The sequence below is a fragment of the Oenanthe melanoleuca genome, chromosome 19, assembly GCF_029582105.1.
Source record: "Oenanthe melanoleuca isolate GR-GAL-2019-014 chromosome 19, OMel1.0, whole genome shotgun sequence".
NCBI classification, from domain to species: domain Eukaryota; kingdom Metazoa; phylum Chordata; class Aves; order Passeriformes; family Muscicapidae; genus Oenanthe; species Oenanthe melanoleuca.
The window spans coordinates 3,364,120-3,385,303 of NC_079352.1; the positions used below are offsets into that span (position 1 = coordinate 3,364,120).

Consider the following 21,184-nt stretch of genomic DNA (forward strand, 5'->3'; position numbering starts at 1 on the left):
TGTTTGGTACCTTCCCAATGTAATTTACCAGTAGATTATGATTGGGAAGTCTTTCAGAAAAATGTGTTTTTAAAGGGGTTTTAAATTCGATTGGGATAAATCAAGAAAAAGAATTTACAAAATAAATGCTGCTTGAAGTGAAGCAGTCACAAAGTCTGCCTTGATGGTAAGAGGAAAGGGAGACCTTGGCAAATCCATGAGGAGGGTGTTGGAGCTGCTCTTTCTCTTTCAACCCTCCAGCATGCAAGCTTGTAAGACTCTTAAGTAAGGTTCAGTGCTTTTGTATGGTAAATAATTTTATCTTGATTTCATTCTGTGATTAAGATGATCTCTCTCTTCCAGAGTGGTCTTTACAAAGTTCTCAGCAGTGAAGTGACTGATTGCCCTTCTCATTTCCAGGGATCTTCCAGATGATCCTGCTGTGGAGTGGGACACTCAACTCCTTGCCACCCTTGTCCTGAAGCACATAGAAGCCAAAAACATCAACCTGGTAATGTGACACTTTCTGCAGCACAGGCAACTGCCACATTACTCCTGAGCCAGTGTTCTGGGCTTTGCCTTTCCCTCTGGAAGCTTTCTTTGGAGTCTCTAAGGTTAGGATGTATCTTCTCTCTCAGGAGAGCTTTCTTTGCTTCCCAGTGAAAAATGAACAGTGGAAGAATTTAACTTTTCTAACTCCTCAAATGGTTTCTGTATTTTAAAGTAACCGTGTTGTGATGGAGAGAGTCCATTTGGGCTTTAGTCTCAGGTTTAGGCTTAGCCCATTGGCAGATGTGTGTTAGAGAGCTTGATTAGCAGGGTTATAGGTCAGGACTGAAGAATATTAAACTGGGGAGATTTCCTGGCATTGGAATAGTTTGGGGTTTTTTCCCACAGAACAGAAATAAGGGCCTGAGCATGGAAAGAGTTGTGTTCTGTTCTTCTCTGTTGAACCCTGCTTTGATCAGGCATGGCACTGTCACACACTGATTAGCAGCAAAATCACAAAACTCTCAAAGCCTTTCAGCACTTCACAAAAAAAAGAAACCACATCTCCTGTAGCATGAAAGCCCCATGAGCACAAAACCAGCATCATGCATCCAGCTCTGTATTGATTCTGAGGCTAATTTTCCATGAAATTCATTGCTGTGCACAGAGACAAATGCAGTTTTCCTGGACTCCTTTTGTGCCTTTTGGCCCCCTGAATAGATAGGTTTTAATCTAATGTGAAAGCTCCAAACACAGGAGGATTTGTATTGCATGTTTGTGACTCTCAGGGGCACAGGCACAAGTGCACCAAAACCCCAGAAGAAATTCTGAAAACACCAGAACTCCTTTGGATGGTTAGGAAGGATTAAGTCTTTGCCTCAGGGAAAACTAAACTCCAGCAGTTTGTGCTGGGGGAGGCTGGAGTCTGCCCCTGACAGAGCTGAGCTGAGCTGAGCAGTGAAATGTGGGGTTTACAGAGCAGGAAACATTCCTGGGCATGGTGCTGGCCCTGCCAGGATGGCAGCCCAGCATTCCCATCAGCTCTTCCCTGAGCAGCACTGAGGACAAATCACTGCAGCAGGACACAGCAGCAGCACCAAGGGCAGCTGGAGCAGCTTCTCAGGGCTGCTAGTAACAAACTGCTCTGGAAATGTTCATTATTTGAAGTGTCTCAAGCAATCACACAGGTCTCAGGTGTTTGCTGTGATGCCATTCATTTAGGAGCAGACTGAATTTGCCAGCAGCAGCAAGAGAAGCACCTAATTACCTTTCTTAAACATCCTGCAATTTAAAATTTCAGAGCTTGCTCTCTGTGATATCACTGCTGTCCTAAACCAACAGCCTTGCCTTGAAAGGTAAACTGAGTCCATCTTTCACTAATGGTGAAATTGGTATAATTGGTTGAACATGTTAAAAGAGCCTTGAAAAAACCAAAAACTAACAGTTTCAGACCAACTCAGTGGAGTCAACATGACTGGAAGGTGTGGATTGTTGCAGCTATCCCAGTGGGAAAACTTTCCCCAGTTCTCCCAGTAAGTCACAGCTTGGACAATGGTGTCTTTATTATCTTTATTTACAGAACATGATGTGTGCCATCTGGCAGTGGAGCAGGGGCTGCAATTCCAGCATGTCTGAAAGGAAGGATTGCAAGGCAAGGAGTCCCACATGTTCTGTATGGTTTCCTTCCATTACATGGTTACTCATTTGTTCAATTGCTTTGGAAGTCCAGGAGTAGCTCAATCTTTTTGAGAGCTAAAGGGACATATTTAATCCAAGCTCTACATTAAATAGTGCAGACACAGAAATTAATGGTTGGTGTACTCAAAGCCAAAACTAATTTATAGACTTTGGAAATTATTTCCTGCCTGCTGGATTTACAAGCAAAAGCCAATGTTGCAAGGAGAGGCAGCCAAGGCTGCTCTGTCTTGATCCAGATTAGAAAGTGTTTGGTGTGTAAAAAAAGGAGTTACATAGTATTGTGTGAGCTCCAGGCAGGCTCTTGTTGCTCCTAAATCAGACACAAAAGACTCTCCAAACTCAGAAGGGACTCAAAGGGAGTTTGTATCTCACTGGCCTCTGGGAGTGTAAGGAGAGATGCTCAGGGGAAGGCCATGAGAAGTGAGTTGCTTGCTGTGGCATTTTAAGGAATGGCCCTTGTTAAAAAGCAGAGACCTTTGTGTCCCCACAGCAGATGTGTGCTGTGTTTGAAGCACTGCATGACACCTGAGAGAGGAGAACCTCAGCTTTGAGGAGTGGAGAGGGATCATGGACTCCAGACCTCTCAGGAGTTTTCTCTTCTGCTGGTAATTGAGTAATTTCCTCTGTGCTCTCCCCCTCCGGAAGGGATTTCTGGACCTGTTTGTCTTGGCTGCTCCTCTGGCTTCCACTAGTGAAAGCTCCATTTCCTGAATACCAAGGTCACCCAGAAGAAAAACCAGCAACAGCAGCAGCTCCCATTTCAGAACAGGTGTGGGAAGGGAACTCCCTCTTGCCCTAAAGATTTCATTGAGCAATAATTTCCACATGAAGTATATTTACTATCCCAGCTTTTCGCTCCCAGAACTGGCTAAGCCTGTTTTGAGCCCAGACACTTTCAAGATGTTCAGGTTTTCTCATCCTGTCCTGATTGTTTGCTTGATTTCATCATCAGCCTGGTTCAGGTTAGGAGTTAACAGCCAGCACAGCATGTGGAAGGAGCAAATGCTCCCGTGTGAAAATATCTTCAGCATGTGAGAAAGAAATTCAAATTCCTTATCAATGAAATGAATCCCTGAAGCCAGAGGGATTGATTTACATGTGATTGCTGCCTGCTTCAAGTCATGAGCAGCACAATGGTTCTGTGGAATCAGAGCCCTGTTAGATGACTTATATAGATATTTAGATGATATGTGATATATTTAGGGTGGGACATCCCTGCTGTTTTAGAGCCAGATGTGTGCTCAGACAAAGGCAATGACACGTTGGCCAAGTCACTGTGCAGATATCTTGGGAATTGTACTCTAAAAATTCCTTTATTTGAAGAGACAGGCAATTCAGGTGTAAATGTCCTAACAGTAAACTGTTATACTGCAATTGAAAATGGGCTCAGTGGAGTTTCTTCAGATGGTTCAGATGTTACATAAGCTCAGCAGCTTCTATTTCAAAACAGATGTGGAGAAGAAAAACTTCCAAAGGTGTTTCTGAACAGATAATTTCCATGTCAAGAACATTTCCTAACCCAGCCTTGTTGCTCCCACAGTTGGCCCGAGTCAGTTTTGTAAAAACAATGATTAGTTTATTTAGTCTGCTCACTGAAATCTCTTATCTCAGTCTTCTGGTTTGTTCTCTTGTAACCTCCACAGAAGAAAAAAATGTGTGTTTTGGCTTGTCTGGGTTTTTTAGCTTGTTTTCCTAAGAAAAGAGGAATAATGCAGTTATATTTATGTGCATGTGCACATGCATGTTTCAAAAGGCTTTAGAGCCCATTGACTAATTTCAACCACATTTGACAGCAGGGTACTGCTCTTAAAAATGTTCTGTTTATACAGGTTATATGAAAATCAGGGACCAGGCAGAAGAGACAAACCTATTCCCTGTTGAGTAAAAAGATTTAGTGCAAGTCCAGCCCTTATCAGACTCACACTGTTTTTCACCTGAACAGGAATTTATTCTGCCTGCAGTGAGTGGGGCATGTTGTCATCTTAGGGAAGTACCACTCCAAGTAGGAGTGACTTCAGAGTGTGTTTTTTTCTTATCTGTGAAGTCCAGGCTGCTGTGCTCATCCTGAGCTGTGCTGAATTTCAGGTGTTTCCAGATGAGCTCCTCCAAAAGCTGATATCTATGGGGAGGGCTCAGCACTGTGGCAGGCCCTGCAGAGCTCTCTGGTAGGGCTGATGTGCAGCAGCAGCAGCCAAGGTTAAACACATCCTTTTTTCTCTTTATAAAATAGTAGTTGACCAAAAAATGCTTCTTTGTACGTGAATGAAACCAGTTTTGGTCCCAGAGAGCAACGTGGTGCTTGCTGGCAGCCACTGGGCAAAGTGGAAAGTCTGACTGGGCTTGTCCTGGGTGGGTGGGTTTACAAGCAGGCTTGTGTGAAGTTTGTGGGGTTTGAAATATTTCTTATCCCTGCCTTTGTGTATCTCCTCCCTGTTGATTCAATACCCCCTGTCTGAGAGGGCCTCTCCTGCTGGAGGGTGGAGGAGAAAGTTGCAGTTGCAGGAGGGGCATGGTGGCTTTTGATCTTCCCCTGATCTCTAACCCAGTGCCCCAGGCTCTGCATATAAAATAGATTTTGAGAAGGGAGGTGCAGTGAGCGAGCAAGGCTGTAGCATTTCCTTCCCTGAAGAGAGAACAAGCTGGCAAGGAAGCAAACATTGCCTGAAACGTGGGAGTTGATGATTTCTTCCAGGTCCCAGAGAAGGGAGCTGTGGAAAGCTCTGCTGCTGGGCCTCTCCCAGAGCAAGCACTGAGCTTTGCACTCCAGGGACTGTCACTCCCTGGAGAGGGGATGGGCACACATTCCCTCTACACTCTGTGCTGCCAGTTTGGCTGCTTGGTTGGAGCTGGGGGCCTGTTGCCCATTGCACAGCCCCACAGAGGGGGTGAGCCCCAGGTGATGCCTCAGCCCTGACACACTGTTAGTGTGAACACAGGGGTGTTCTGTGCTCTGGGCAGTGCCTGGTCACTGCTGTGCTCACACATTACTTCTGCATTTTGGAGTTCCTGTTTCTGCCTGCAGAGAATCAATTAACAATACGATCTCATTCAATGAAAAGCCTGATTTGGTTGTACAAAAGTGCATTCAGGTTGTTTAAAAAGGCTGCTTCTCCTATCAGATTATTTTATCACTGTGTTATTCTGTGGTGCAGCCTCATTACAACCAGGACAGTCGTACATGCTTGTGTGGCTCTTGTTGCAGCAATGTCCTGACTCACAGCACAGCAAAGCAGAGCTTCACCCTGTCATCCACAGCACTGGAGGATGTTCCCAGATCCAGGAGAGAGTGATTCACAGAGCTGGACCTCTCGGGTCAGGAACACATTTGCAACAGATCATTTTGAAAGTGACCTTTTGCCCTGGTAATAAGTAACAAGTGCATCCTGCCAGTGGGGACACGATCTTTGTCATCTTTCTGTTGTTCAAGCTGTTAGGCTGTGTAGTCATCTAGTTCCAGAGTGCCTTGTTTGTTTGGTTGTGTTTCTGTGGCATGAGGAGTTCACACACAAGGCCTCATTGTGCAATCCATAAACAGCTCGTTAGACACAACAGGCTGGGTCAGGGCTTGGATGTCAAATTTGGGAACTGCACAGGCTCCTCCTCCTGCTCCTAAAAGCTTCTTCTTGTGTGGTTTTATTGCAGGTGGTGACGTTTGATGCAGGAGGAGTGAGTGGCCATGCCAACCACATCTCTCTTTACACTGCTGTCAGGTACAATGTCAGGCTTCTCTGGGTGCCTCCCTGGGCTGCTGCAGGGCCATGTGGTGGAAGCAGAACTGGGGCAGTGTTCACTTCACTGTTCACCTCAGTGCAGGCTGTGGGACATGTCTGGAGAGACTGCCACAGCTCTGGAAATAACCTACAGCATCTTTTAGTGTTCCATCAGCTGGAACCTTGCCAGTCTCCCTTTCACTGGGCCCTCTTTGCTCTTCCTGTCCTTGATCCCACTAAAATAAGCCACAGATCACTTTGCACTTCAGCTTTGAGGAGAGTGTGTGAATACCTGATGCCTGGGCTGGTGGCAGGTGGGGTTTGGAAAGTTCTTTACCAGAGGATGTTGCCATCTTGTCCAGGTACCTGAATTTACCTCTCTGTCCCAAGAACATTGCTCTTTCACTGGAGCTGCCCCTAATTACCTCTTTTAGGAAGAGTCTGTTAGTTCCTTCACCATTTTATTCCTTACATTATGGGACCCTCTGTCTCCATGCTGTGATGGTGAGGTTAAGAGACAAAAATCCCTTTATTAAAATCACTTTTAATAAAGTGATTAAAATCACTTTTAATAAAAGTTGCTGGCAAGACAGCCACTGTATTTTACTTTAACCCTCTGCTCATTCAGACCTCAGTGTCCTAGAGAGATCTCCTCCAGAGCTACCCCTGCCTTTCCCAGGCATGAGAAGAACTCTTTGCAAGTATAGCTTTGTATTTATAGCACCCATTTGTTTTCTGAATCATCTGTGCAATTCAAATAAACAAATTCTTCTGGCTCTCCCTGCTGACAACATCACAGTGATTTGCCTTTCTCACTTGCCTAGAGAAAGCTGCAGTGCCACAGAACCCATACTGGGACCTTCAGCTCCTCTGGGAAGATGCTGAGAGCTTTGATGGCTGGAATTCAGTGTTAGAGGGGGATCATGGCTTTTCCCAGCAACTTCTGAAATAGCAGAGGAGGGGGGTGGAGTTAAAGCAAGCAGTGTCTTTGGGCTGAGTGGGGAGATGGTGTCAGGCACAGTTTGAGGAGTGAGCAGAGGCTGATGGCTGAGGAGCAGAGGTTGGTGATCAATGCTCACACCACTGGCACAGAGGCTCTGTTTGCTCACTCAGCTCTATAACCTACAAAGAGGAATGAAAGGCAGGTTGTTGGGTGTCCTCCTCCACCCCAAAGAGATCATGGGAAAATAAGTTAGCAGCTGAGTTATATATGAGAAATTTAAGGAAAATTCTTGATTGTGATCCCAGTTCTACTCTTGTCTTACTTTGTGGCTGTGCAGAAATCACTTTCCCTTCATGCTTTGTTTCCTGTGTGTGCAATGAGGATTTAACCCTCTTCTTGTCTCAGAGCATGTTACCAGGAAATGCTCATTGTCTACAATTCCTTTGAACCCAGAGCTCTGCATTGGTCCTCAGCTAGAGCAGGACATTGTCTGGCCTGATGAGATCCATGCTGATAGGGACACCAGAGCACGAGCAGTTCTCATTAACTAAAGGCTGGTTTGTGTCTTGTCTCCCTTCCAGTCCTGAATCAGCAGAATTAATCATGGTAGCCCCATCATCTGCATGTGGCAGGAGTGATGCCGTGGCTGCTGAAAGGTTAAGTTTATTTTTAGTGGCTTGCTTGCCCTCATTATTTTTCAGTTTGTGTTATGGAGGAAGTAGAGCGTGACTGTATCACTCCTGACTCTCAGTGCCCTGATGAGTTCTCACATGTTGGCCAGTACAGGAGCTCTGGGAGCATAAACTGAGGCTTCTCCTGTCCCCCTGTGCCAGCAGAGCTCTGCAGAGCAGCAGTGGCTGCCCCTGGGGCCCCAGTGCTACATTGCAAGAGAAAGGCAAATGACCTCTCCCCTCCAGGTATCATCTGCAATGTATTTATTAACCATCTTTAAACAAGTCCTGCAGGGTTCTGCCTCCCCTATGAAAAGTGGAGGAAAGAATGAAGCAGGGGGCTGGTGCAGCTCTCAGCTCATTTGGATGCTCCCAGTCTCTGGGAGCTTGTGCCCACTTCCATGAGATTACTTTCTGCAAGAACAGGGGTAGAACAGGCTCTGTGACCCCTCCCACAACTCCTCACTTCAGGAGGTGCAAATTATTGAACAGCTTCAAGGAATAAAACATGGCCATAGCTGAGCAGATGCTCAATGTTGTCTGCTAAGGGCATAAATATTCTTTCCAGTGGCTGGAACAGAGGTTATGTTCAAAGGAGCAGGAGCTACTCAGAAGAAATGAGCTCTTTCCCTTGCAGCAGCCTTTCTCCTGACAGCTTGCAGGGGTCCAGCTGCTGCTGTGTGCCTGCCTGGCCTTCAGATCTGGGAGGAGCTGGGAAATGCCAAGGTTTGAGGATGAATTTGTTCTTCTGCAAGGGAAAAATAAGAAAAAACAGGATGGGAGAGGAACACAAATTGCTATTTGATTTCAGTCTCCCCTGGGAGTATTTCAGTTCTGGCTTTCATACAGAAAAAAAAGCCCAACCCAAACCCAAGAAAAACCCACTGCAGCAAAGCAGGGAGAACTGGAAGCAATCTTCTGTAGCTTGATTTGGCAACATCATCCTCTCTTATTCCCCAAAACAGGAGCTTTCCCTGTGGCCATGGGAGGTTGGATCCTTTACACTCATGCACGAGGAAGAGCAGGTCTGGGGTGGCATCCAGGTCACTTTATCCCCCCTCAGCATTTGGCCAGTCTTTAGGCACTGTGGTAATGAGCTTGGTAAATACTGTGTGACAGGAATATTGGAGAACCTCTCTCTCCTGCACTCTGAAATGACAATGCCTCCACTGAGATCACATGTAATATCAAGGTGGTTTAGTTTTGCATGAGTCACTGTGCATTTTGATTTTAAACAACCCCTCTTGCCCAGGAGCCTGGCAGATGGGGGGCTGTTGGGTTTGTTATTTGCTTGCTTAGGATGGAGAGGAATCATCTTTGTGAGGAGGAGGAGGAAGGACTGTACCACTTGGTTTCTTTAGTGAGCTATCAAATCCATTTCATTCCAGCTAGAACAGAAAAGAATAGTCTTGTCTGCTTAGGGCAGAGCAAACTGAGTGGAAAATAGGAGCTGCTATATTTAACCACTGTGCATTATGTTGTTATAGCAACCGCATCCATAAAACTTCTATCAATGATGCCATATAAAAAGCTACATCAAGGAATCATTAGCTGAGCCTATTCTCGTCATTTCCATTTGGAAAAACACCTCTCAGTCCTGCAGGATGTTTTTTAACATTTGCCAGCTCTGTGGCAGGTTGTAAATGAGGCTGTGCAGAGATAATATTTGGGAGCTTTATCACTCAGCAGTTGATTAGGATGCAGCCTGAGTGCCACCAATGCCTTGTTGCACTTCCCTGTCCCAGCCTCTGAATGCCCCATTCCTGAATGCCATGGACATTGTGCAGAAGGGCTGCTCTGAGGCCAGGGCTGGTTAAATGCCAGCTGCAAATCCATGTATGGAAACAAAGAGCAGAGCATGTCCAGCCAATGCCACTTGGTGGGAGCCATTCTCAGAGACCACCAACTGCATCCCACCCCAACAAAGCACAGTTCTGCTCCGAATTTCTGCTGAATTTCCAAGGCCAGGCCTTGGAGGACAGGGAGGAAGCTGTGTTTGGGTGATTAGCTTGATAACAGTGAATGATACCTCATTTAGCATTTTTATTTGGTGCCTTCTTACAGTGTGGGACTGGAAGGGGACTCCCTCCTTTCAGCAGCTGCAGCCTGTGCCTTTCTCACTTGTTTTACTGATTTTAAATGTCCTGGGAGAGCTTATGAGTGATGGCTGTGGTTGCAGCCAGACTGTCCCCATAAGGCTGGGACAGAATTGTATTCTTTTGTCTATCCTTGAGATTTGCCTTCAAAGCTTTCTGCCCTGGCATATATCCCATAGCTGGGTATGTAGTTCTAGATTTTATCTCATTCCTTTATTCCTTTCCCTCATTCCTTAGTTTGACAAAGTTCATTCATCCCAGTGCCCTTCCATGACACTGTGGAGAGTTATTAGGATTAAAGCTGAGCATGGAGCACCAGCACAGAAGGGATTCCCCCTTTGTCACTGGGCTGTGAGGGGAGCAGTGACACTGCACATTCTTCTCCCAGACAGTGCAAGACCCAAAGCACAGAGCCAGGGACAGCTCTGTCAGCTGGAAGATCTCTGGATTGCCACTGGCAGAACCATCTTTTGCCACTGCCCCAGGTGTGAGTACAGAGTGCCTGAGCAGTGTTGTACAAAGTGTTGCTCCATGCTGTAGTTCAGGGTACATGGAAGTGGAGCCAGAAAGTCCAGTTAGGGAAGGAGGAGGCATTCCAGAGAGGAAACATCCAACATCTGGCAAGTATATCCTTCTAAAGTCTCTGTGATTCCTAGGAGACTGCCTGTTCTTCTTCCTTCACATCTGTTTCATCAGATTAATCAGGCAGATTAGAGGCTGGGATCCTAAATGGAGCCCCAGTGCAGCTTTAAGACATCCATTCTTTGCCATGCTCTTCAAAACTGTATTTCCCCAGTGCTCCACAGCAGCCAGCAGTCAGTTCAGTGAAGGGTTTTGCCTCTGGCTTGGGAAACTGTTTGGAGAGTGAAGTCATTGAATTCAATGAACTACTTCTCATCAAACAGAGCATCACCCAAACTGGAATACACCCTCGTGGGCATGAGCCCCAGAGGAGTTCTGTGCTCCCCAGGACCAAGGTTTCAGCTCTATCTGGACTCATTCCTTCTTGGAACACCTTGGGAGGTTTCACTGCTGAGTGCCACAGAGGAGCTGACCCACTCACTCCTTTCCTGGAGGATGTCTGAGTAAAGACAGGGAATTTGGGAACAAGCTCAGTCCTGCAGTTTGCAGGGTGAGGGCGTTGGGCCATTTCAGTGTTTCTGCTGAGCAGATGGAGCTGGTGGCTGCAGACAGCAGCAGCCTTCAAAGCAGCTGGGCCTTGAGGGAGGAGCTGGGGCTGAGTTCTTGCAGGGCAGAAATGGTTGGAGCCTTTGGATGGCTCATGGCCTTCCCAAATCCTTCACTGCAGAGGGTCTCCCATGTGGATCTGAACCTACCACAGGCATAAAAGAGAGGGTGCAGGGAGAGGTGCCCTGTAATCACCAGGCTGTGGCACTTGGGCAGTGGGAGGGAACGAGCCACCTTCGGTCACTTTATGTTTAAAAAGAATTATAAAAAGTCTCTCTGGGAAAAAAAAAAGAAAACAACACCCACATGGAAAAATCTCCTGAAAAAGAGCCTGTTTGTGTTTTATTTTTTGAGATTTTATGCCAAACTCTTCCATTTCGCCCAAACCACAGCAAGTCCAATCTGTAAAACAACATTCCCAAAATGGCAACAACTGAGAGCTGCAACCTCTCCCCTACTTGGAAGTGTCCCATGGAGACCTGCCAGCAGGGTGGAGATGGGAGCAAGAAGATGGATTTGGGAGAGGATTGGCTCGTTTTGTGAACGTGTGCAGGAGGTAGAGCTTCGTGTTTCTCTCTCTCTCTGCAACCACAGAGAAATACAAATGAGCAAGGCTGCAATTGCTCTGCACACAGAGCTGGGTGGAGCCCGTTCCCAGGGCTCTGCACTGAGCTTTGCTGAGAATTGAAGCATTTGGAGTGGGACAAAAAGGATGAGGAGAGATGCAGTTTCTTCATGCTTGTTCTTCCAGATGAGTGACAGGTCTGCTGGCAGTACTTTTGAGGACCTTTCAGTAACCAAACACAATTTATGTCTCCCTGAACCTTTACACAAGCACAAACTCCTTAATTTACTGCTGAATTACACTTTTCTTCTCTGCTGAAGATGCTCCCTGCTCCTGCTGAAACGTTTCCATATGAGCTGGATCTCTCACTCCTCTTTCTAGTGACAGGAATGGTTATTATTAGTTCCCTCTTGGAGCAGCTCAGTGCTTTGAAGGTGCCTCCATGGCAGAGCAGCACACCCAGAACAGACACTGGGCCTTCAGAGAGTTTGCCAAATTTCACAACCACTCGCTGCTTTATCTCTCCAAGCTTATTCTAAAAGGTTCCCACCCTGCTAACTGTACCAAGTGCTGAATCACTTCTTTGGGTGGCCAGATTCCCCTTGTGGGGGATTAAACCTCTGGCAGAACAGCAGAGCAGATATTAATAGAGATACTTAAAAATTGCAAAGCAACATTTAACAATCTTTGTCACAGCAGTAAGAATTGAGTGGTGGGGCAGAAAGTGGCCAAGTCCCTATTCCAGGGCCACTGTTTAGTAGGAAATGGCACTGCTTTGGCTCTGGAGCACAGGACACCACTGGCAGGAGAATCTGTTTAAATATGTTTTCTGATTGCTGTTTGAGTTCTGTCATGACCTGCATTTCTGGCTTGACTTTTGCTTTGTATTGCATTGGGTATTCATCACTCAGTGCTTCCTATTTTGTCTAGGCCTGTGTAGCTAATCCTTTTCCTTGAACTTAACCAACAGCCAGAGATAATCCTAGTTTGAAAGTGACTGGAGAAACACAGCAGTTTACATATAATGCATGTTTTATCCTGGCTGATTTACACATGAACTGGCACATTGTCCTTTGTTAGATACACCACTATAAGGTGATAACAATCTCTTTAAATATTACACAGGGTTAAATAACTTTTTTTTATTATTATTTCCTTTCTCCTTTTGGCAAATGTTCCATTGTTTGGATTTCTTTTTCTCCTGGAAGAGCAGGACTGGGTGTGGGACAGCCCTGAGTGCCATCTGCTGGAGACCTGCTGCTTCCCAGCCCTGCCGTGGGCCAAATCCAGGCTGGGAATGTCAGCTCAAGTGCTCCCAAGCCATGAGCAGGGAAAAGAAGAGAATTAAGAAAGGAATTGGAATTAACACCCTCTGATGCCCTCACCATCCCAGGGTCATTTGCTTACACTTTCTGATGGAAGTGCCATCACCATTCATGTCTTTCATTCTTGGTCCTCTGGTTCTGTATTGCTACAGAGAGTTCCCAGGACAAAGTCATGAAGGGATCAAAGTCTTGGTGAGCAAAAAGCCATAGCAGCTTCTCAGATGTCCCAATGCCAGCCTGGGCTAGAAAAAAAGAGCTGTGCCCAAATTGGAGCAGCCACTGAGACAATGCCCATGGGCAGCAGAGCCTGGGCTTTAAACAGCCAGAGGTGCTCCCAGGGGTGAACAGCCTTTGGCAGCCTCTTGAGTTTCCCTTGAGAAGTCTGAATTTGATTTATGGAACTTATTTGTGATGTGTCCCAGCAGCCAGGGTTAGGAAAGGAATGGCAGAATAGTATGGGGAACAAGGCTTAGCCCTGCCTGAGGTGCATCCAGTGTGGGCTCCTGAGATTTCTCACAAGCTTGCCTATTGTCACTGTGTGTTAAATGAAAAGGGTTGGTTTAGTATGCAGGGTTTTATTCCTGTAAAATCAGAGTTTGAGTAATTCCACTGAGTGTTGACCCCCTTGTATCTCTTCTTTCACAGGTACCTGCATTCAGAGGGGAAGTTACCTGAAGGTAGGGGTCCATCACCTCCCACCCCACCTCCCATCCCCACCTGCAGTCCTTTACATCACTGTTGTGTGCAGGGTTCCAGCTGCCCAACTCACCACTACACTGCAGATGAAACCCACAGCTGAACTTCTATCTTCCTGCCATTTTTTACCAGTTCAGGCTTCTCTACAGTCACTTTTCAGTCTCCTAGGGTTGTCCTGCCTCAGTGGTGTGATGCAGTGTCTGGCCTGTGCCCCTTGGGTGAATTTAGGTGCTCTTTCCTGGTCCCTCAGCTTAGACACAGAGGTTTTGGTCACATCTTGCTTACAAGTTTTTTCCTTTTCTGTAATAAAAGCCTCAGAAACCATTGCCCACTCATCCAAAAATATTTGCATGTAGAAAATTAAGAGCTCCACCAAAATGTGCTCAGGAAAGGAATCTGAAATCTGCTGTGGCACAACAAATTGTACTGGCTTCTTCTACCTGTGAGCAAGAATCTCTGAGAAATTCTCTGTACAAGTAGGGAAGTAGGGAAAGGAAAGAAAAAAGTACAGAAGGAGGTTGCTCCTGACCCCTTTTCTAGAGTAGAGCTGCAGCCTTTATCTCTAGCAAACAGTGCCTGCCCAGGGACAAATGTGTGGCCCTCGTTAAAGCACAAAGCTGTCACTCAGCTGCTGGGACACAGCATAGGAAGGTGGCTCAGCCAGGCCCACCCAGTCAACCTCCTGCTCCCTCAGCAGCCATCCAGCCTATGTTCCTTCAATGCTAATTCCCAAATCATTGTAGGATTTGAATGAGTCACAGCAAATCAGTTTTAATTCTCTGCTAGCAGGAAGTTGCAGGCCTAATGAGACAGCATGAGCCAAGATGGCAGAATGCCCTTAAGCTGAGCTCTGACTCTAGTCCCTTCAGTTCCCCAGTTCATGAAAGAGGAGTATTAGTGCCAGCTTCATTCCTAGGACCTTTTCTTTGTTCAGCCTTGGGATGCAGCAGAGCTCTGTGTGCAGCACAAAGGACAAGGAGCTGCAGTGGTTGGTGTCACTGCTGCCTGTCAGGCACCATCTACACCGAGCCACTTTCATGTGCTGCTCATGCAGGTTTCACTCTGGTCCTGAATGTGGGCTGTGCCTCAAATCCATTCAGGTTTGAAAAAGACCCACATATAGAGAACATTTCCATTTCTCCAGCAGCATCAAGAGAATGCTGGAGCTCTGTGCAAGCCTTGCTGCTCTGATTACATCACATCTGACATGACCTACAAACACCAAAGGAACGGGGAGCTCCCATGCTGCTGCTTATGCTAAGCCTTTCCAAATATAGTTCCAGTCTCATTGAAATTCCCAGTATTTATAATTTGATCTGGCAGGCGTGCAGGGCTGTGCATCAGAGGGGCTTAATGAAACAAGAGTGATGCTGGGATTGAGGCTGTCTGGATGGAGCTGAAAGGCATGTTCAGGCCATGGAAAAGTGCTGTGCTGCTGTTGGTAAGAGGGAGCTGTTTGTGGGTGAGCCTGTGTAAGCCCATGTGATCAGGGAATCCACAGAAAATCTCCCTGCAAATGCAAAAGCCAGCTAAGCCTTGCATTGCCTCAGTGATATGCAAATGAGCACCCTAAATATCCTGCTTTGCTTTCTAATGCCTTTAGCCAGCACAAACACAACAGGCTTTTTATAATCTGTAATCAAGTTCTCCAGCCCAGGCACAAGCACTTGTTTCAAGAAGCCAAGACAACTGCTGGATGTGTTCCCACCCCTCCACTGGCCCCTTCCAGCTCTAACCAGTGCTCTTCCAAAACAATCTGTGCCCCCTTCCATCAGGGCAGTGCAGGCCTGCAGCACACACAGTGCTCACTCAGGAGCTCCTCATTCTAGGCATCCTTGCTGCCTGAGTGATTTGGAAGTGGAAAGCCAAGCTGAGCAGGCTGCAGGCTTCACACACTTCTATTCTCAGCCTAATCCATGAGCTATATTGATCCTGCCCTTTCTGCCAACCTGGAGAGGTTGCATTACACTGCTAATCCCATCCTGCCCAGGTCACAGGCATGACAGGCTCTGAAAAGCTTCACCTGCTGGTGTCACAGGGGCAGACTCCTCAATGGCAGCGCTGCTCTCACCCCGCTTGGCAGGGAGCAGCCTGTTTCTCTGAACCCTTTTCCATCTCTCCCTGGACTGTACATTCCTTCCCTGCTTCATCTCATCTCACATTGCCATGCAGAGCAGGCTTTGCTGTCAACACATGGAAGTCCTGGTTGGATCGCTGACACAGAGGGCTCTTACAGTGTCCTTCTTTTTGGGGACCTGGGTGCCACCACTTCACCTGGTCTGACCGAGGAGGACCCAGCTGGTCAGGGCTATCCACACTGAAATCACTTGCCATGGTTTTGAGTCCTCATTGCTGAGCTTTGGAGAACAAAAGGATGCAATTGCTGCATGAGTTAATATTTCTCAGGGGAAAAAAAAATATGAAAGGCAGAACACATTTGGTTAACAGAGCAGCCCAAGCTTCAGAGAGTGGTGGAGGGATGCGGGTCCCTCTCTCCCGGTCCCTCTCTCCCGGTCCCTCCCTCCCGGTCCCTCTCTCCGGTCCCTTTCCCGGTCCCTCTCCCGGTGTCTCTCCCGGTCCCTTTCCCTGTCCTTCTCTCCCGGTCCCTCTCTCCCGGTCCCTCTCCCGGTCCCTCCCCGGCGGACGCCGCCACCTCCCGGCGGCTCCCGAGCAGCGCCCGCCGCTTCCAGCCGGGATTTTCCGCCGCTTCCCTGCACTGCACGGTCCGGATGGAAACTCCCGTGATTGCACTTGAGGGCTCTACCCCTGCCCATTGCTGCCCACAGCAGCAGAAAGGCGCTCGTGTGGATGCGCTGTGTGACCTGCTGCGGAGCCAGGTCCCAATGTCCCCGTGTCCCTTCAATGGAACGGGAGCGTGGCCCTGGAGCCCTCTGTGCTGCTGAGATAAGTTAACCAGTCTTGATTTGGAGACTGGGAGAGGCTGATGAAAAGTTGGAACAACACCCTTGGAGAAAAGAAAAGAAAGGAAGGAATTGAAAGATCCTGGAGATGTGCCAGAGAGAGTCCATGAGAGCTTTGTTCTGTCTCTTCTGTGTAATTTCACTGTTTCAGGGCTCACTGAAGGAAATCTCATTGCAAATCGAACTGCATGTCTGACCACCTGTGTAAACTGTGACTTTGGCCTCTTCTGTCAAACTTTAATACAATGTGGGAAGTATGGAACATAATCACAGCAGCTTCCAAGCCAAGGAAATCCCAAAGCAGCTCCCTTGAGAGCTACAGGCTTTTAACAGGACCATCAGTAGCTCTGAACTCATCAGTGAAGACAGTTTAGCCATGGTTTATTAAAAAAAAAAAAAAATTTAGTTCAAAGGGATCTTTAAAACAGAAAGGAAACCCTTTCAACATCAGCAGAATCTTGAAGCATGTTACCTTCATTTGCTTCATCACAAACATCTGAACAATGAATTCAGGAGCTCTGTTAAAGTGTAACTGCCTGCCTGAGTTAATATTTGGTTCCTGAGGCTTGTAAATATTTATTCTGTAGCTAAGAATTGGAATAGAAAGATGAAATTTCATTTTGGTTGCTGAACCAGAAACTACTGTTTTAAAATTCCATTATATGATAGATATAGTGTCAGCATTCAGAGAATCATCTGCACCTATTTTTTTGAGTCTAATTATGCAGAAAGAATTTAACTTATAACCAAAAAAACCACCCAGTTTTTGGGATATTTAAAGCTAGCTTTGCTTTCCTCGGGCTATTACAGAACAAGAACAGTACAAAGGGTCACATAGAGAATAAGAGCCAATACAAATGGTCATAGATGTGCACTGGGCACAAAGAAATCCTGGTGGATTTCACACAAAAAAAGATTCCCAAGGCAGCACAGGGAAGCTGCAAAGAGCTGCTGAGCCTCGAGAAGAGGGCACCTGACAAGAATGCTGTTGTTTTGAAATATTTATCCTCTTTCCCTGTGTAGGGTGCCGTGTGCTGGTGCTGGAATCAGTAAGTCTCTGCAGGAAGTACATTTCCTTCCTGGATGTCCTCATTTCCTGCCTCCTGCCCAGGGATGCACTCTTCATCCTCACTGAGGAGGAGACTGAACAAGCCAAGGTGAGATGTGTGGCACCTGCCTGACCTGTTTGAGTGGCTCATGGTCATTGTGAGCACTTTAGTCACATTCCTAGGGAATGCCAGAAGTAGTTGTATCCATGGGTTATAAATGTCACTGAGGAATATCAGCAAGGACAAGCCAGGCTACCTCATGTGCTGCATGACAGGACAGGGCTGAGCAGATCTGCAGCTCAGACAGTCACAGGGCACTGAGTTTTACACTCTCCAGGATGTAGGATGCATTTCAAAGGATGCATTTCAAAGGAAACTGGATCCAACACAGTATTCTAAACATGTGAGTGGCCTGTTAAAGCCTGCCATGACTGCATGCCAGGAACAGCATCCTTGGATCACAGCTCTCACTAAAGATGAAGACAGCCTGTGAACTTGTGGTCCAAAGCTCTTCACAAGTTCCCTTTACTGTACATTTTTAAACTATTTTGCTGCATAGGATCTCACACATTTACCCCACAGTTCCCTATATCAGAATCTGATTAGCTTGCCTTCCATAGCATGAAAATATTTACCCAGAAAACAGTGCTGTTAATTCACAAATTACAGACTTTTCCTGCTTTTGAGGCTGTTAAAAGATAGAGTTATTTATGGAAACAGCTTGGATAAAGGTGGTGTTCATTATTCCCATGTTTTTTTGTTCCTGAAATCTGACCTTTCTAGGCTGGTGCACTATAAATAAACACAGTTGCAGCTGGCAGTGTGTGGTGAGGAGGAGCAGAGATGTTCCCAAACACACCTATCAGGCTCCTGCTTCCCAGCATGTGAGCACTTCCCCAGGCCTGAGATCACATGGGGAGGAGGAATTAGAAGTGACACATAAAGTGTCCTTTGGTGCAGGGCCTTTGAACATCTGGCAGCACAACACCAGACCCGGGGGCAGAGCTCAGGCAGCTTTCCACCTCCCCTATCTCTCCCTGCTCCCTGAAAACAGGCTGTCCTGTAAATGGGCACTGACCCTCCCAGCAGGAGCAGGGAGCTGCCCTCACTCAGCTCTGGAAGGTTCCTGTAATGCTCCCTGCACTGTTCTTCCTCCTAGAGAGCCATGCGGTGCCACCGCAGCCAGCTCCTCTGGTTCCGCCAGCTCTACCTGCTCCTCTCTCGTTACCTGGTGGTCAATTCCCTGCGCCTGCTCTCACAGGACATGGCTCACAGCAGTCAGGAGTGAGCAACAAAACAACTGTGCCAGGCCCAGGACTCGAGAAAGCTCCTGTTTCAGGTGCTCAACAGGATGGGGTGCTCTTTGTGTGGCATTCTCCCCACTACAAAACCCAGGCTGGGTAAACTTCCTTCTGAGTATCTTGTTGCCTGATACATTGAGAACAGGCTTAACAGCGACTCTCTCACCATAGAAGCTTAAATAAGATGAGAAATTTGGATTGACTTTAACTGGGAGTCAAGCCCTGGAGGATTCTGCACTGGAGAAGATATGGCACAAACTGTTTCTCCAGGAAGACAGAGCTGCAAGGACTGCTTGGCAACTCTCCCTTGGTGCTTTTGTAAAATCCAGATATCAGGAGCAACTTTTCAAAGACCATGCTATCTCCACAGATACCACAACCACAACATCTTTGTTATACAGTCAGAAGTTAAAATAGCCAAAGTTTTTGAATAAAACATCAGAAATCATGCAGTTTTTAATAATTGCACTGATGTTTGCTGTTGCTTCTTTTATACACATTGTGTTGCAGGTTCCACCTTCACAATGTCCCTCCTGAAATATGAGCTCTCTTCTTGATTCAGAACAGGGCTCAAGATAACTCACGAGAGTCTCAGCAGGACACAGAAATGAGGTGCAAGTGACTGTAATGAGATCTTTTGTATTGTGATTTAAAGTTTAGCACAGCTGAAGGCAAAGTGCCAAACTAGCAACCCTGAAGTGGTTTCCAGAGCAGAGGCAGTTTAAAAACTGAACGTCACAAAGGAATGAGACAATCAACATAGATTTATTTAAGAAACAGAGAACAGGTTACAGTAATGTAGAGATTGATTTCACCAACCATCACCCAGGGAACCCCAGACTGCAGTTCCATGGCAGTGCTCCCAAGGCTGCTAGAAGGGTGTGTCAGGGTTTCGACATGTCTCTGATGGTTTTATGTTCCTTCACTGCTTTCTCCCATTCCTTGCCATTGATATCCTCTGTGATAATGGTCTGCACAGTGCCATCATCCAGACAGTGGGGAGCTATTCCTGAAGAAAGACAGAGCACACAGAAACCTGCTTTTCATAAAATGTGGGAGATGCCTGTTCCAGTCCATGGCATCTCAGGGAATTGTAAATGCTATTTCTCTAAGGCTGAGGAGCCTGGATGAGAATCCTGTCACAGACAGCAGCCCACACATTACAGGTAAGATTATTTTTATGGAGGAGCTACAGGTTCAGACTGCAGTTCCAGGTGTTTAATAATACTTTAGGAACAAACTCTTAGGACACATGCTGCTCACTGCTGTCATGTCAGCATCCAAAAGAGCCTTTATCCAAGGGTTATTGGTGGTTAACTCTGGTTAGCACAGCTTGCTTTGTACCTACCATAACCATCAGGGTTAGAACGAGGAGTATAAAAGCTCTGAACACCACAGGTCTTGCAGAACGTGTGCTGGGCACGGTGTGTGTTGAAGGTGTATGTTGTCAAATTGTCAGCACCCTAAGCAAAGGAAAAGCACTCTTAAGTTTTCCATGGAAATAGATGGATTAATTACTTTGGGCCTATAGCTAAGAAATGTACAATTTAAAATGGCACCTTCCTGTCTTTATCTGAGATACAGAGCTGTGCATTCCTGCTCCTTCCTGAACCCTGTGCTTTGTATGTACAAGTGTCCATAACAGTCAGACCTGGGAACTGCAAGAGCTCTAAACAAGATGCACTAACACAACCACACCAAACAGCTTAAAATGCAACCATTTCCCCCAACCAGACAAATTCAGGGCAGAGAACTGTTTGTTCTTGGCTTTTTGAGGGTAACACTGCTCATGCTCATGGCCATGCTCTTACTGTGCTCTTACTGTACCTTCAGCAGCTTAAAACGTGATGCTGGCACAATGAAGTGTCTGTTCTGTTTCTTTGTGCAAATGCTGCAACTGTAAAAGAAAAAGCAGACTTTTCTAGAAGAAGTAGACAGGTTTTAGAGCAGCAATCAGACTTCTTGGCAACAGAAATGCCAATGACAGCTGGAATGGCTCAGAGATAAGTGGCAAAAGTGGTGTCAGTAGTGTTTGGCTGAGCACACCTGTGAACAGATGACCCTACACAGGTACCCCAGTGAGATATTCTCACACACAACACTTGAGGACAAACTCTAACCCCAGAAAATCCACTTAATGGTTCAGAGCACGCTTGGGCAATTTTGCCAACATTCATTACCGTGCAAACAAGAAAGTGAAGTTCAGAAGTTCACCCATGAGCTGGAAGCAAACAAGTTGCAGGCAAAGAGGGGTCATTACTGAAACCAGAGAGTGTTTTAGTTTGAGGGACATGTGGTTAGAGCTGTAATGTCACTTGAGAAGAACAAGTTAAAAAAAGTCCAATGTGCTTTGAGCCCCCTGCATGAGAGGAAATAGAAAGCAGATGGCTGAGCACCTGGGCTCATTAGATCTCTCCTGACACTTTCTGTGTGAGCCTGGATGTGCGACATGAAGTCCTGCCCAAAGCAGCACCTGAAATCACCAACCCTGATCTCCTAGTGGATCAGGACATAATTAGGGAAAATCCAACAGAAACAGCACAGGTGGTATTC

At 46.6% G+C, this 21,184-nt stretch overlaps 3 protein-coding genes across 3 annotated transcripts in view; 2 read left to right on the forward strand and 1 right to left on the reverse strand.

The window, feature by feature from the left end:
* The first annotated feature begins 241 nt into the window (after window positions 1-241).
* On the forward strand, window positions 242-19,101 carry PIGL (phosphatidylinositol glycan anchor biosynthesis class L). Its single transcript, XM_056507004.1, has 6 exons — window positions 242-264; window positions 400-490; window positions 5,809-5,876; window positions 13,310-13,341; window positions 17,305-17,438; window positions 18,490-19,101. The coding sequence occupies exons 1-6, from the start codon at window positions 242-244 to the stop codon at window positions 18,616-18,618; spliced, it is 477 nt and encodes a 158-aa protein (XP_056362979.1). The 3' UTR covers window positions 18,619-19,101.
* Window positions 19,102-19,377: 276 nt separating this feature from the next.
* CENPV (centromere protein V) lies at window positions 19,378-20,566 on the reverse strand (the record flags this gene model as incomplete). The annotated part of the gene is made up of 3 exons (XM_056507005.1): window positions 19,378-19,640; window positions 19,980-20,094; window positions 20,459-20,566. Coding segments are annotated over 3 exons (348 nt in total), but the record flags the coding sequence as incomplete, so codon positions are not given.
* Window positions 20,567-20,687: 121 nt separating this feature from the next.
* Window positions 20,688-21,184, forward strand: part of NCOR1 (nuclear receptor corepressor 1) — a 28,945-nt gene continuing 28,448 nt past the window's right edge. The window contains exon 1 of the mRNA XM_056507006.1: window positions 20,688-20,709. Within this exon, the coding sequence (XP_056362981.1) occupies window positions 20,688-20,709 (22 nt within the window). The remainder of the gene's footprint in view (window positions 20,710-21,184) is intronic.